This window comes from Budorcas taxicolor, chromosome 2 (genome assembly GCF_023091745.1).
Source record: "Budorcas taxicolor isolate Tak-1 chromosome 2, Takin1.1, whole genome shotgun sequence".
NCBI classification, from domain to species: Eukaryota; Metazoa; Chordata; class Mammalia; order Artiodactyla; family Bovidae; genus Budorcas; species Budorcas taxicolor.
The window spans coordinates 82,597,282-82,610,679 of record NC_068911.1 but is presented as its reverse complement, the minus strand read 5'-3'; the positions used below and the strand labels follow the sequence as shown (position 1 = coordinate 82,610,679).

At 39.3% G+C, this 13,398-nt stretch overlaps 1 protein-coding gene across 1 annotated transcript in view; it reads left to right on the top strand.

Annotated features, from left to right (window-relative positions):
- The window catches only part of UPP2 (uridine phosphorylase 2), a 39,136-nt gene extending 34,039 nt beyond the window's left edge, over positions 1 to 5,097 (top strand). The window contains exon 7 of the mRNA XM_052664322.1: positions 4,946 to 5,097. Within this exon, the coding sequence (XP_052520282.1) occupies positions 4,946 to 5,097 (152 nt within the window). The remainder of the gene's footprint in view (positions 1 to 4,945) is intronic.
- The last annotated feature ends 8,301 nt before the right edge of the window (positions 5,098 to 13,398 follow it).

The window sequence follows — 13,398 nt, the reverse complement described above, 5'->3', positions numbered from 1 at the left end:
CTTGAAATGGAGCCATGGATACCTCTACTCCACAGTTGTTATCCTGATCTCATTCATTGTGCTGAAAAAGAATAGTGGGAGTCCATTGTCGCTTTAACAAAGATTTAAGTGAGGGAAATAGCGGTCTTCACTAAATTATTCTACCTTGAAAGACTGAATCTTCAGAACCATGTAAACATACTGCATAATGCTATATAAATATATTCATCTATGGTTCTATAATATGCATACATCTTTCCAACTCTTAAAACAAAATCTACTTTAATTAAAACCCCTAACATTCTGGTTAAAGATGATATTCCTTTTGCACTGGGAACTTGTGACAAGTATGTTCAGTTTTTATCCATCTTTAAAAGACAGTGCTGGCTGCCTTTTGACACATGCTTGCTTGCACAACAATATATGAAACCTAGTATTTATCCAAGATTAGGTTCACTTAAATCTTCTTTGTCTTTAGTTTTTGGCAGCACTCACAGTGGTTTTTCTTTAGGGTAAAGGAAGAATTCACTGTTATTTCTTTTGACACATACTGGGAACTTTGGGGATAAATTCAGTCTTCATAATATTACTTTACTACAGCTTGATGAAAGGGAGCAGAATCCTGACTTTAAGTCCATATTATATTCATCTGCTGATCCAAGAAATGAAGGCTGTTGGGCTCTGGGATCTGCAGGATGATCATTGATAGAGTAAACAAGATATTACAACAAGGATTAAAGATTATATTCAGTCTGGAGCTGGAGTATTTCTTAACTCAAAAATGGGAAAACTGGGGTTTTAAATTATTACTGTACAAAAGCAAAAGGTGACCCATTGCAGTTCTTCACCCTCACAGTATCTGCTGAGAGATACTGTGGCTCAGAGAGGCTAACAACTTTCCCAAGTTCTCACACTAAATAAGTAGCTGAACTGGAACTGGAATTGACTTCTCTCTGACTTGAGGCCCCATGCACCATGCCCTGCTGTGTCTTCCTGGCAGCCTCCAATGGATACACAAGGTTCAGAGTCTCTATTCACAGGAAACAAAAAAATAAGTGCAGATTTTTTAATTTTATATGTTGTGAGCAGATAGTTGTGCTACTTCAGAAAGCAAAGCCCCTAAAGGCTAATCATATATCAAGATAGTGTTGAAATCAAGTAAAGCAGCATGTTGATACTTATTCATTTGTAAGTATAGATATTATTTTACCAAGAAAATAAGTCAGTGTATTTGGGAAACCAGACATAAATGATAAGTAATTCATTTATTATGCTTATAAAGGTAAAATTTTTAAAAAATTGTTTCTTCTTGTTTTGCTGATTTTTACATATTTTTAATGAAAGTGAGTGTCTAGAATTTTGTTTGATTCATTTTAATTATACTCTCCTGTCCTCTATCCTACTTCTGCCTGCCTTGTGCCAACACACTCACCCATCAGAGAATGATTTGGATCCATGGATCCAACTTTTTGTGTGATAGCATTATCCGTGACCTGCCTCTCTCCATCTGTGACCCCAGTGAGGAATTCTCCCTGCTGGAGCCCCCAACCCCAGCATAGCAGGTTCCATCCTCTGCCCATCCTGACACAGCTCTGCTTGGAGGTCCAGCATCCAACAGAAGTGCAAGTTCCCAAGGTTGAACCTGGATCCCCAGGAGATGACAGCATGGTCCTCACACCAAGATAATGTGAGACACAGATGCTGAAGGTGTGGGCTTGGGCGAGACCTTTGAGGTCCAACCTGTTCCTTTCTCAGAGAATAAGACTCAGAGAGTAAAAAGTGACCTGTCAAAGGAAGCACAGCTAGATCAAAACAATGATGGACTAGCCCTGATAACTCCTGCCTCTTTGCTCCCACTTTCTACACTACTCCATAAGGTGTAAAAGAGTAACATATTTATCTATTGACAGATTACCTATACTTTCCCCATTTTTTGAAAAGGCATGAGCAGCAGCTTTCAATAAAAGATTAATGTATAAATAACTTAAGCAAAAGTAAAGAGAATAAGAGGCATGCAGTTAAGGGAGTGAATGGGATGTTCTCAATAGCAAACAGCTAACTAGAAGGGCAATACTAAATATAAATAGTCTGAGTTTCCTAGAAGCCAAGTTGCAAATGGAGACTCTGAGTAATACAGCACTCATTATCTTATAAAAGAAAGCATTTGAGGTTTGTCATAAAACTTTATTCAAGTATGTTAAACATAAGTGATCAGCTGTATTACATTGACTATGTCTTTAGTAACACTTTCATAAAAAATATGGGACAATTTTTGATAGAGTTAATACTAAATCTTGGTTCTAATCCAGCATTTCTTTGGGAATCTAAAGTGCTAGGGTGCAGGTATGAACATTTGTTTTCATTTGATTTAATTAGGGATAAAGTTTAAAGTCTTTAAGGCAATAGTTGTCAAATATCAATGTGCAAATAATTTAACTGATAATTGTTTTTTTTTAATAAAATACAGCTTAACTGTCCTTTTTTACTCCTCACTCCTAATTCTGTAAGTCTGCTGTTGCTGCTGCTAAGTCGCTTCAGTCGTGTCTGACTTTGTGCTACCCTATAGATGGCAGCCCACCAGGCTCCCCTGTCCCTGGGATTCTCCCGGCAAGAATACTGGAGTGGGTTGCCATTTCCTTCTCCAATGCATGCATGCATGCTAAGTTGCTTCAGTCGTGTCTAACTCTGTGCTACCCCTTGGACAGCAGCCTACCAGGCTCCTCTGTCTACGGGATTCTCCAGGCAAGAATACCAGAGTGGGTTGCCATTTCCTTCTCTAATATACAAATACTAGATTGGCCAAAATGTTTGTTCAGGTTTTCTCATAATATATGGGAAAATCCAAATGAACATTTTGACCAACCCAATATTTTATGTGTATATGCACACGTGTATTTATTTGAAGAGAGGTTCCAGTTACAGCTTTTATCAGAGGGGAAAAATTTAACGATCAAAGAGTTGAGAATCACTGGGAGTTCCTGGTGCAGCTCTGAGTGGATTGAGCTCCATGTTGGTGCTGGTGTGTTCCCACCCCATTGCAGCCTGAGGTCACTTAGCTGACAACCTCCTTGGTGACAGCTAGGTAACTAAATGCCCCTCCACAGGAGCCATCCTCCCTGCCCAATATGAGGATTATAGTAGCAAAACTGTCAGGCTTAATTCTGAAAAATTGTTTTGGGTAAGTTGGTCCCTTTTAATTGCTTGTGGAAATTGTAATTTTAGATGACAAGATTATTACAAGCTGCTTGTTAACTGGTCTGTCAGCATCAAGAAAACCCCACTGAGATCACAGTGACCTGTTCTTGTCCCTCTTTGGCACTACCCACGAAATCACCGGAGAAGACATTTAGTAAAGTCAGCTCTTGCTCCTTGACAAGCACGAGTTTCCTTTTATCCCTCTGCCAAGTGAAGGATTAGAGAAGGACTTTCATCTTTTCCCTGCTACCACCAGCCCATGTCAGCCTTCACAGACTAGCTGATCATTAACTTGAAAAGCTGAGGAAGTTTCTAGCCCTTCCATTTGCTTGTTTACCTGTTGGGCCAAGTTGCTTTACAACCAGATGATTTTTGAATAAATAGGGTCCTAGGTGATGAAATATTTGACTCGGTTCCAGTTGGATATTTTCATTGCTTTTCACAGTTCACTGAACAGGAGGGTCAGTTTGACTGGTAGGTCAGGACAGGTCTGCCTTATGGTTTGCCATGTGCCAGCTCAGCAGAGGAGGGATGGGAGGAAAAGGAGTCTTCTCAGCAGTTTACGAAGTGGGGAGTTGATTGGCTATTTACTAGCTGTGTCTCCCTGGGCCTTTTGACCTCCCTAATTCCTCATTTCATCATTTGTCAAAAGAGACTAAGAATAATAGCTAGCTTACGGCACAGCAATGAGGTATAAATGGTACCGTAAATACCCAGCATATAGCAAGAGCTAAACCAAACAAAAAAGATAGCACCTATTATAGCTACAGTCCATTTTTCCTTCTCAAATCCAGAAGCATGAGATAGCAGAGAAGTCAAAGAAATAAATATCACATTCATACCCAACTTTATCTTTATGACCTCAAAGCTTGTGAAGGTAGCTACATCTAATCCCAGATCCACTGAAATCCGTCTTTAAATGATGCAGATGAACATAGAGATTATGATAACTGCTATCAATTCAAAGTGATTGTCACTGATTTTGTAACCATATTCCTTGAAATCAAAGATTTCATGTGAAACTGGCAATAAAAAATTTGTAGGGTACCCAGTGTTTCTCCAGAGTTCTTGATGGAACAAACCAAGATGTTGCCTTTATGGTGACTTATCAAAAATGAAGCTTTCATTTTTTAGAAAAGAAAGATGCTTGTTCTTTCCCCTTAGTTTTGGAACTGTCACAAGATTTTGTCATCATTCTTTAGAAACTAAATGCTAATAAATGTGCTACTTCATGGAGCTGATTCTTATGTTTAAACATATTGTTTCACTTTTTTCTCAAATTTCAAAAGTGTCAGGACTTGCCCTTAAGGCTATTTCCTGAGGTTAGCATTCATATCTCTTCTCTGGTTACTTCCCTTTCCAGCAGGCACACTCAAACATTGGATCAAGGAGTAAAATGTCATCTCAGGAAAAATGGCTAGCTCCCTAGTTATATCCTCAAGAAAGAAAAGCCTGCTCTAAGAACTGGAGGTCTGTGTATCTTGAATGGCAAAGATCCTTTCTCGTTCTTGTCTTGAATACAAAGATTTTCTGAGCCTTAATCTAACCAGTTGTAGGGGAAAGGAGTAGGGAGAGTACTGAAAACGATTTCAATTAATTTATTTAGATGGAGTGTTGGACGGGAGTCCACAGAAACATGAGTCATAATACAGGCGTCTAGAGGGAGAGCAACACAAAGCCCATGTTCGAGGGACACGGGGAGTGTCCTGTTAATGTTTCTATAAGAAAGATAAACCCATTTGCTCAGTAATGGTCTTGTTTACATTTCCAGCTGCTGTGGTCTGTGTGACACTTCTCAACAGACTTGAATGTGACCAGATCAACTCTCCCCATGATGTTCTCGTGGAGTACCAGAAACGGCCTCAGCTCCTAATCTCCAAATTCATTAAACAGCGGCTTGGATTACGTGACCAGACGTCATAGGTGGGCAGCTCAATCCTTCTCTGCAAATTCACAATTCCAGTCATAATGTTGAAGGCATATATTATTTGTGACATTTTTGTATAGTTCTCATCCACATGGTAAAATCATAATTGAATGATTTTATAAAACCTTTTCTCTTAAAAATGAATTTGTTGAAAAGAATTTAATAACACATTAAATTAAGTTCAAATTTCGTTTTTAAATGAGTTAGCTAAGTCAGTCTAATAATTAAAATTGTAAAACTGTATTGTGACATTTGGAGTTTCATATGCAGCATTAATTAAGTTCACATCAAAATAGATCAACCACTTGTAGATTCAGTTATCCGTCACTCTGCTTCTGAAACCAATCCAGAAATTCATGTTAGGATGTTGTCAGGCACTTCTAGGTGTTGGACAAGTGACAGAAATTGATCATGCACATTCAAAATATTTACAGAAAAAAAGTGTCAGTGTAATGTAGGTCTCTATGAAAAAGCTACTCATAGAGAAATAGGACCATACTTCTTTTTCCCCTGCAGGATTTTAGTGCACCACAGAATAGGATTCGAGGCTGAGGTTTGCCCATGTTTGTGATTTTATCACAAGCTGTAACAACTCTAGATCACACATTGATTTTCAGATGAAAACCTTTGGAAATGCAAAGAAAGATCTTCATTTTTCTTCCAAAATCACACATGATTAAACTATTTTCTAACAAATTTTTCTTTTAAGGAAACACATTTCAAAAGGGCTGTATTTTTAAATTTTCATTTCAATATTAACCTCATAGGCTGAGGAATAATAACAACTGAATTTAGACTTGAGTTCAAGATGTTAAAGTCACCCTTTTGAGTGACTTTGAAGTGGTCTTGCCTGCACCCTGCCCCGCCTCTGGCAGACATGATGTCACTGGGAGGGTATACTATGCTTTGTATGAGTTGATGCTGCCTGGAGGGGGCAGTTCTTCTAAAGATGATACACTTAGGAGTTGGGAGGCATGGATGGAGGATGCTGGAGGATGGCTTACAATCTTGAATAGTATGTAATGTTATATACATATATTTATATTGTTGTGGCTCAAATAAAGTTTAATCCCAACCATGATAGAGATTTTTTGCCTACTATAATCAATGACAATAAACAATCCCCAGAGAGGAACATCAGTCTGGAAACATTTTTGGTAACAGTTATGCTTGGAGTGTTTTTAAAGCACAATGGCACCCCACTCCAGTACTCTTGCTTGGCAAATCCCATGGACGGAGGGGCCTGGTGGGCTGCAGTCCATGGGGTCGCTAGGAGTCGGACACGTCTTTCACTTTTCACTTTCATGCATTGGAGAAGGAAATGGCAACCCACTCCAGTGTTTTTGCCTGGAGAATCCCAGGGATGGGGAAGCCTGGTGGGCTGCTGTCTCTGGGATCGCACAGAGTTGGACACGATTGAAGCGATTTAGCAGCAGCAGCAGCAGCAGCATGCTTGGAGTGTTTTTAAAGCCATCCCAATGACTGGCCATCAAATACCATGATTAGAACTAAAAGTAAGATAGAATGACATTATAGTTATTAGGTGGGGTTCTCACTGTGTTTCGTTTTGTTTTGTTTTTTTTTTTCAGACAAAGTGGAAAGTACTTCAGAGTGTTCTCCATAACCCTTCAATTTGAACTTTTATCTGTCTGTTCCTAGAAAATCTTATTTTCCTTTATATTGAGAGAAGAAGAGGTTATGGGGTGGAGGAGAGAGAGAGAATTAAATACTCACAGTTAATCCTCCTTTCAGCTCCTATGTAGGGTGTGTATATGTGTGCACATATGCCAGAAATCTAGGAAACCTTTTTGATGATTCTGCCTCCTCATCCAATCAATCACCATGCCTATTAATTGATTCTAAAACATTTTTCCAATGAAAAGCCTTCTCTGTCCTCAAACCAGATTCCTCCCAGCCTCACCCATAGCTTCCCACAGGACCCTCTACAGCTTCTTTAAAGTATTCATGACAGCTTGCAGTTGTGTTGAGATTTGGGTCTTTAATTTTAGTGTTTAGACTATAAGATTCATGAGGACAAACACTACATTTGTCTTATTCACTGCTGTATCCCAAGCACCCAAAAAGTGCCTATCTCATTCTAGGTGCTTCATTTAAGTGAAGAATGTATTCTCTGCAAACATTTCCCTTATAAACTCTCACTAAAATGCCTCATCTTTGCAAAACCCATCCTCTCCTTCTTCAATCCCTTGTCAGCTCCTCTCCCTGGCTTCCTCCCATGACATCCCACTTTGTGAGGTGGAAAATTCTCTGTATCATTAATGTAGAGTTGGGGGTGATGTCTAGAATTTCTTGTTTTCTCCTATAGCACATGACTTTCCCCTCTGTCAAAGTCAAACCCCAAATTCACCCTCTTTAGGAAGGCCTCCAAGCTTAATTCCCCTTGATTCATCATAGCTAGTTCCTTAGAAAGATATCAATGTGTTCTCATTTATATGCTGTTTTGAGAACACTTGTGCTTTTATGTTAACTTGGGTAATGGATGCCCAGCTTTATTTGGGAGGCTCATGTTTCCTTTCTACCCTTTGACTGCCATGGAGTGTTATCTACTGCAGGCATTCAGCCACTACTCACCTATGCCTGCCCTAAGTCTAGGAACCACCTCTTCACCTCACCCCTAACCTCACCTTCTGCACACTCATTCAGTCTTGCCCTCCTAGAAGGCAGTTCAAGAAACAATTAGACTCGCAAAAATTCCTCTGATTATTTCTATTTATCAGTGTTTCCATGCATTTTTGGCATGTTTTTCCTTTGTTCATTCATTTGTTCTAAATCCATATCGCTCCTTTTTCCCCAGAAGAATAAGAGATGATTTATAAGGAAAAATTTAAGTACATCAAGATAGTATAAACTAGACATAAGTTGGGGGGTGGGGAAAGAAAAAGGGAAGGGAAGGGCCGCCACTGACACAAATCTTGATGCTAATACCACAATGCGTTGCGTATAGCCCATGCAATGGCAGACAGTAGGTCCTGAATTGGCTCTGGGTTGCCCAGCAGTTCCTTCATAAAGAGAAAAAATTTACAGCACCTCTAAGATAAAACGTGAACTAATCATCAGAAGAACAACTAGTCGTGATTCCAAGAGGTTAGAGTGTAGTGTAGGGGTGAGTGAGGGAGGTGGGGAGAGGGAGAGGTGTGTCTGTCAGTGCCTTTACTCCAGGTGGCTCTCAACACTGGTGCACACTGGGATACCGGAAAAGCCTTCGGAAACACTGTTTGGGGCCCCACCTCAAACCAGCTAAATGGGAATCTCTCAGAGTGGGATTGGGAAGCCCCATTTTAATAATTTCCCCTGATGATGTGCAGCCTGGGTCAAAAGACACTGATTTAAAAGAACGGATAGTCTGTGAATCTAGCAGGCACTCCTCCAGCTGAACTTCTAGAAGTCTTTTGATGATGACTTCATTGGAAGAGTTATATACAGATCAAGTTCTTTTACTTGATTCTTACTCCTCAACAGGAACAGTATCCTTTTGTTCTAATATTTTCAAGTGTACAATATGATGATTTGATAACACATACATTCTGAAATGATTACCACAGTCAAGTTAATTAACATATCCATCATCTCACATAGTTATATGCATTGGCCAAGCTATGGAAACAGCATGTGTGTCTGTTGACTGATGAACGGACAAAGAAAATGCGTTATATATACGTGTGTAATATATACATATATATATACACAATGGAATATTGTTTAGTCACAAAAGAGGGGGAATCCTGCCATTTGTAACAACATGGATGAAACTGGAGGGCATTATACCAATAAAATAAACCAGACAGAGAAAGACATATACTGTATGGTATTGCTTATATGTAGAACCCCCAAAACAATCAGATTCATAGAAACAGAGAATAGAATGGTGGTTACCAAGAGCTGGAGCAGGAAAAGGGGAGACGTTGGTCTCAGTGGTCAAAGGGTACGAATTTCTAGTCATAAGATGAATAAGTTTTGAGGATCTGACATGCAGTATGGTGACTCTAGTTTAACATTGTATTATATACTTGAAATTTGCTAAAAGAGTAGTTTTTTAGCATTCTCACCAAAAAGAAAAGAAACAGTATATTAACCATTTTATATCCCCAGCAATATGCACACTGCCTAACACATAATAAAAGTGGATTAATTATACATATTTTATATATCTATATATATATTGCTATCGATTCAATTTTTGTGTTCCCCTCACCTAATTCTTATGTTGCAGCTCTCACCCTATATTGTGGCTGTGTTTAGAGAGGGGGCCTATAAGGACTTAGGTTCAATGTGGTCACAGGATGGGGCCCTAATCTGATAGAATTATTGTTCTTATCAGAAGGGACACCACAGAGTTCCCTGTCTTTCTCTCTCTGTACATATGTACTGAGAAAGGTCCATGTGAGGATGCAGTGAGAAGATGGCCATCTGCAAGCCAGGAAGGGAGCTCTCAACTGATATGGAATCAGCTGAAATCTTGATCTGGAACTCCTAGCTTCCAGAACTATGAGAAAACAAACGTCTGTTATATTTATTTAATCACTCAGTCCCTGGTTATTTTGTTATGGCACCCACAGCTAAGATATATATCATATATACGAATTACATGTGTATACATATACATATATGCATATACATATACACACACATATATATGTATACACATGTAATTTTTATATATGATATATATCTTAGCTGTGGGTGCCATAACAAAATAACCAGAGACTGAGTGATGGGGAGGCCTGGCGTGCTGCGATTCATGAGGTTGTGAAGAGTCGGACATGACTGAGCGACTGAACTGAACTGAACTGAAATATAGATATATATATGTATATATAACCCTGTAAACAAACAAAAACCATGATCAATTGATCAGTTAATGCAAATACATAGCTGACTGCCTGTCGGTTTTGCCTGAATATTACCCCCTGACCAACCTTTCAGAATAACACGTGTATATTATCCAGCGTAATTTTCTATGTGAGATCATTACCAGCCAGTTCAGCTCCTCTGCTCCACGTTTCACTGCCAAACACACCAGACAGCTGACACACAATGCAATCTTAGTAAAACTCAACCTTTGGGCCAAAGTATACTCAGTCAGTTTTACTGTCTTGTTTTTATACAGTTATAGAATAGTTACAGAATGTCAGTAAGTGCTCTGCACTATGTAGGCACTTAACGAGGACTAAAAGCTATCACCTTCAGAAATACAACAAAGTGAGTTTAAACTTTATATCCTTCTTCTAAAAACATAGCTCTTAACATTTTGATTCATTTAGGAGACCGTTGATAGCAATCTATGCACCAACTCCACAGAAAAAGGCATTTTCACACATGTAACTCTGAGTTTGCCTATAATTCATGGGTTTGCACACCTTCCTCAGGCTGTCAAGGCAGGATAGCTGCATCCCCTGCCACAGGCCACAGTCCTTCTGGGTGACCCTGTTTAGAGTCCTGCCCTTGATGTTCTGGTTATTGCTCCCCTCCAGCCGCCTCACTTCAGTGCTGGTAACAGCTGTTCCGGCTACACCACCTTTGTTGTTCCCTAAATCCTGCTCACCCTTTTGTAAATAGTTCAGTAAATTCTCTGTTTCCTAGTTTAATTGTGCCATCTGGTTCCTGCTGGGGCCCATTAATACAGCTTCCAAGATACATCTGGGGACCCAGAACCATTTGGAAAAAGTGTAAGAAGCTAAAGTCATTCTATATGCAGATCTTTCTATTATAATGGTTTTTTTTTTGTTTCACTGCAAAACAGAAGTTAGTATTTTTCTTCTTAACTGGTGGAGTACTTTAAAAAATATATTACCTTCTATTCAAGACTGTATATTTGTATTTAAAATTCTCCTGGAACTCTCCAGGACTTGTAGCTTGAAAAACAGAATGTTCAACTTACATTTTCTTAGCTGGCTGCTGGGCATCCTGTGTACAATAGAACTGAAAGCTTGAGTAAAAGACAGATAAATGGCTTCTATTGCTTGCCTCCAAGCTACATGTTTCGTCATCCTGTCATGGAAGGAAATTAAAATTGTCTGACATACTGAGCTTCATAAAGCCACACTGTTCCTCTCCAGGATCCTGTGTGCCTCTAGATGTCTATATCACGAGTAGATTTTTTGGGGGATTTGATCTACAATCTTCATCTCAGGATTGAAACTTAGGCAAACTCAATCCTTAGTTATTAGGTTCTTTCTTTAACCCTTTAAAAAATAAACTATACAACCATTTCATTCATCAGTCCACCTGGACTTTCTCTACCTCTTAATAATCCTAAAATTTTGGCCAGGGGGTCTACCATCCAATGTCTCCTAAGATTAATAACTGAAGATACTTATAATTTGCAACCTGCTTCATTATTTACTTCTTAAGGGTTTTCCTAATTTCTTATTTGCTTTTTCAATCCTTCCAAATAGGTGTTACTCAATATAGAATCAGCTTAACATTTATTTTTCTAAAAACTGAGCAATTTTCACTTGAAAACAAAAGCTCACCATTAAATCACTTTTTCCCCTGAAATTTTAAATGTTATTTAAACATTATTTTTATAAGTATAGTTTAAAAAAATCATCAGGCAAACAACCTAGAAACCAGGATCATCTAGTTTGTACAAGATTAGTAAAAAATTACCCTCCAAAAGGTAGTAATTTAAGATCATGTCTATTTATTTTCTGAATTTGCAAAGTTTCTTAGAAAATCTGTTACTCTCTACAGTAGCTTAGTCATTAACATTGTGAAGCACTGGATGCATTCCAGAGTTACAAAAATCATTTGAATAATCTGATTTTGGCCCTTCCTCTGTTAGAAAAGGAAGTACAGATCTTTAAAAATCTGGTTTCTTCTGTTTACTTTCATATGAGTTTACTTTTTCATCTGAGTTTATGGACATTTGCATTTGTATTTTCTCCTAACATTGTAACCAACAAAAACCAATGATGTGGCAAATAAATGTTACCCATGTCCCACTTACTCTGAGTAAATAATCAGCAGTGGATACCAATCCCACTAGCCAGATCTGTCTCCTACACTGCCTGGTCCCCTCCTCGCCTTTCTTCCCCTTGGACTCCAGAGATCACACCTGTTCTGAGCTGGTTCCATGATTGACTTAAGGTTGTAATGCCATTGGCTAGCATGCAAATGATAGAACAAATATAAAGGACCTACTATGCACAAATCACAGTTCTAGGTATTGTGGGAGAGCAAGACACAGTCACCTCCTTTAGACAATGGACAGACAGCCTACTAAGTCTGAGGCACTAAAACAAAGGTGTGGATAACTACAATTCAGAGATAATTGGATAAACTTGAAAAGAGAGGTGGAAATAAGAGTGTCCTAGTAATGGCAACCCACTCCACTGTTCTTGCCTGGAGAATCCCAGGGACGGGGGAGCCTCATGGGCTGCTGTCTATGGGGTCGCACAGAGTCGGACATGACAGAAGCGACTTAGCAGCAAGGAGTTATTGGACTTCCCAGGTGGGGCTAGTGGTGAAGAATCTACCTGCCATTGCAGGTAAACGTAAGAGATGCGGGTTCAATCCCTGGGTCAGGAAGATTCCCTGGAAGAGGGCAGAGCACCCCACTCTAGTGTTTCTGCCTGGAGAATTCCATGGACAGAGGAGCCTGGCAGGCTGCAGTGCATAGGGTCGCACAATGTCCAACATGACTGAAGCAACTTAGCATGCACGCAAGGAGTTATCAGGAAAATGATGGTATAGAGGTTAAAAAATTTGAAAGGGTTTCTTGGACAAGGTAGATATTTGAGATGAGCTTTATTTAAGGGCCATAATTCTGAAAGGACTCTAAGGAGCGTGTTGTCATCAGAGGAAAAAAAAAAAAAAAAACATGAAATAAAACAAAGGAGGAAAATACAGGACATATATAAGAATTGTGAAGAATCCTGCTTGGCTGGACCTGGAAAGGTAGCTTGGGGTTCTATTATGTGGGACCCCAGAAGTGGGGGTAAGGAGATTGGATCTTATTCCCAGGAGAAGGGAAGTGACTGAAGCACATAGAGCAGAACTGATTGGTAGTCTGCCAGGATAAGAAGAAGGAGAAGTAAACTTGAGATAATTAAAAATAACAAAAAACTGCACCAGGTGGAGGTGATCAAGATGTGACTAATTCCCTCCCACAACATTCCAACATTGTGGGGTGGGCGGAGATGGAGTAAAGATAAGCTCCTCTGTAAAGATGGTCCGCCAGTGTCCTCTGTCCATGGAATGCTCCAGGCAAGAATACTGGAAGGTCCTACTCAGGGGATCTTCCCCATCCAGGGATTAAACCCACGTCTCTTGCA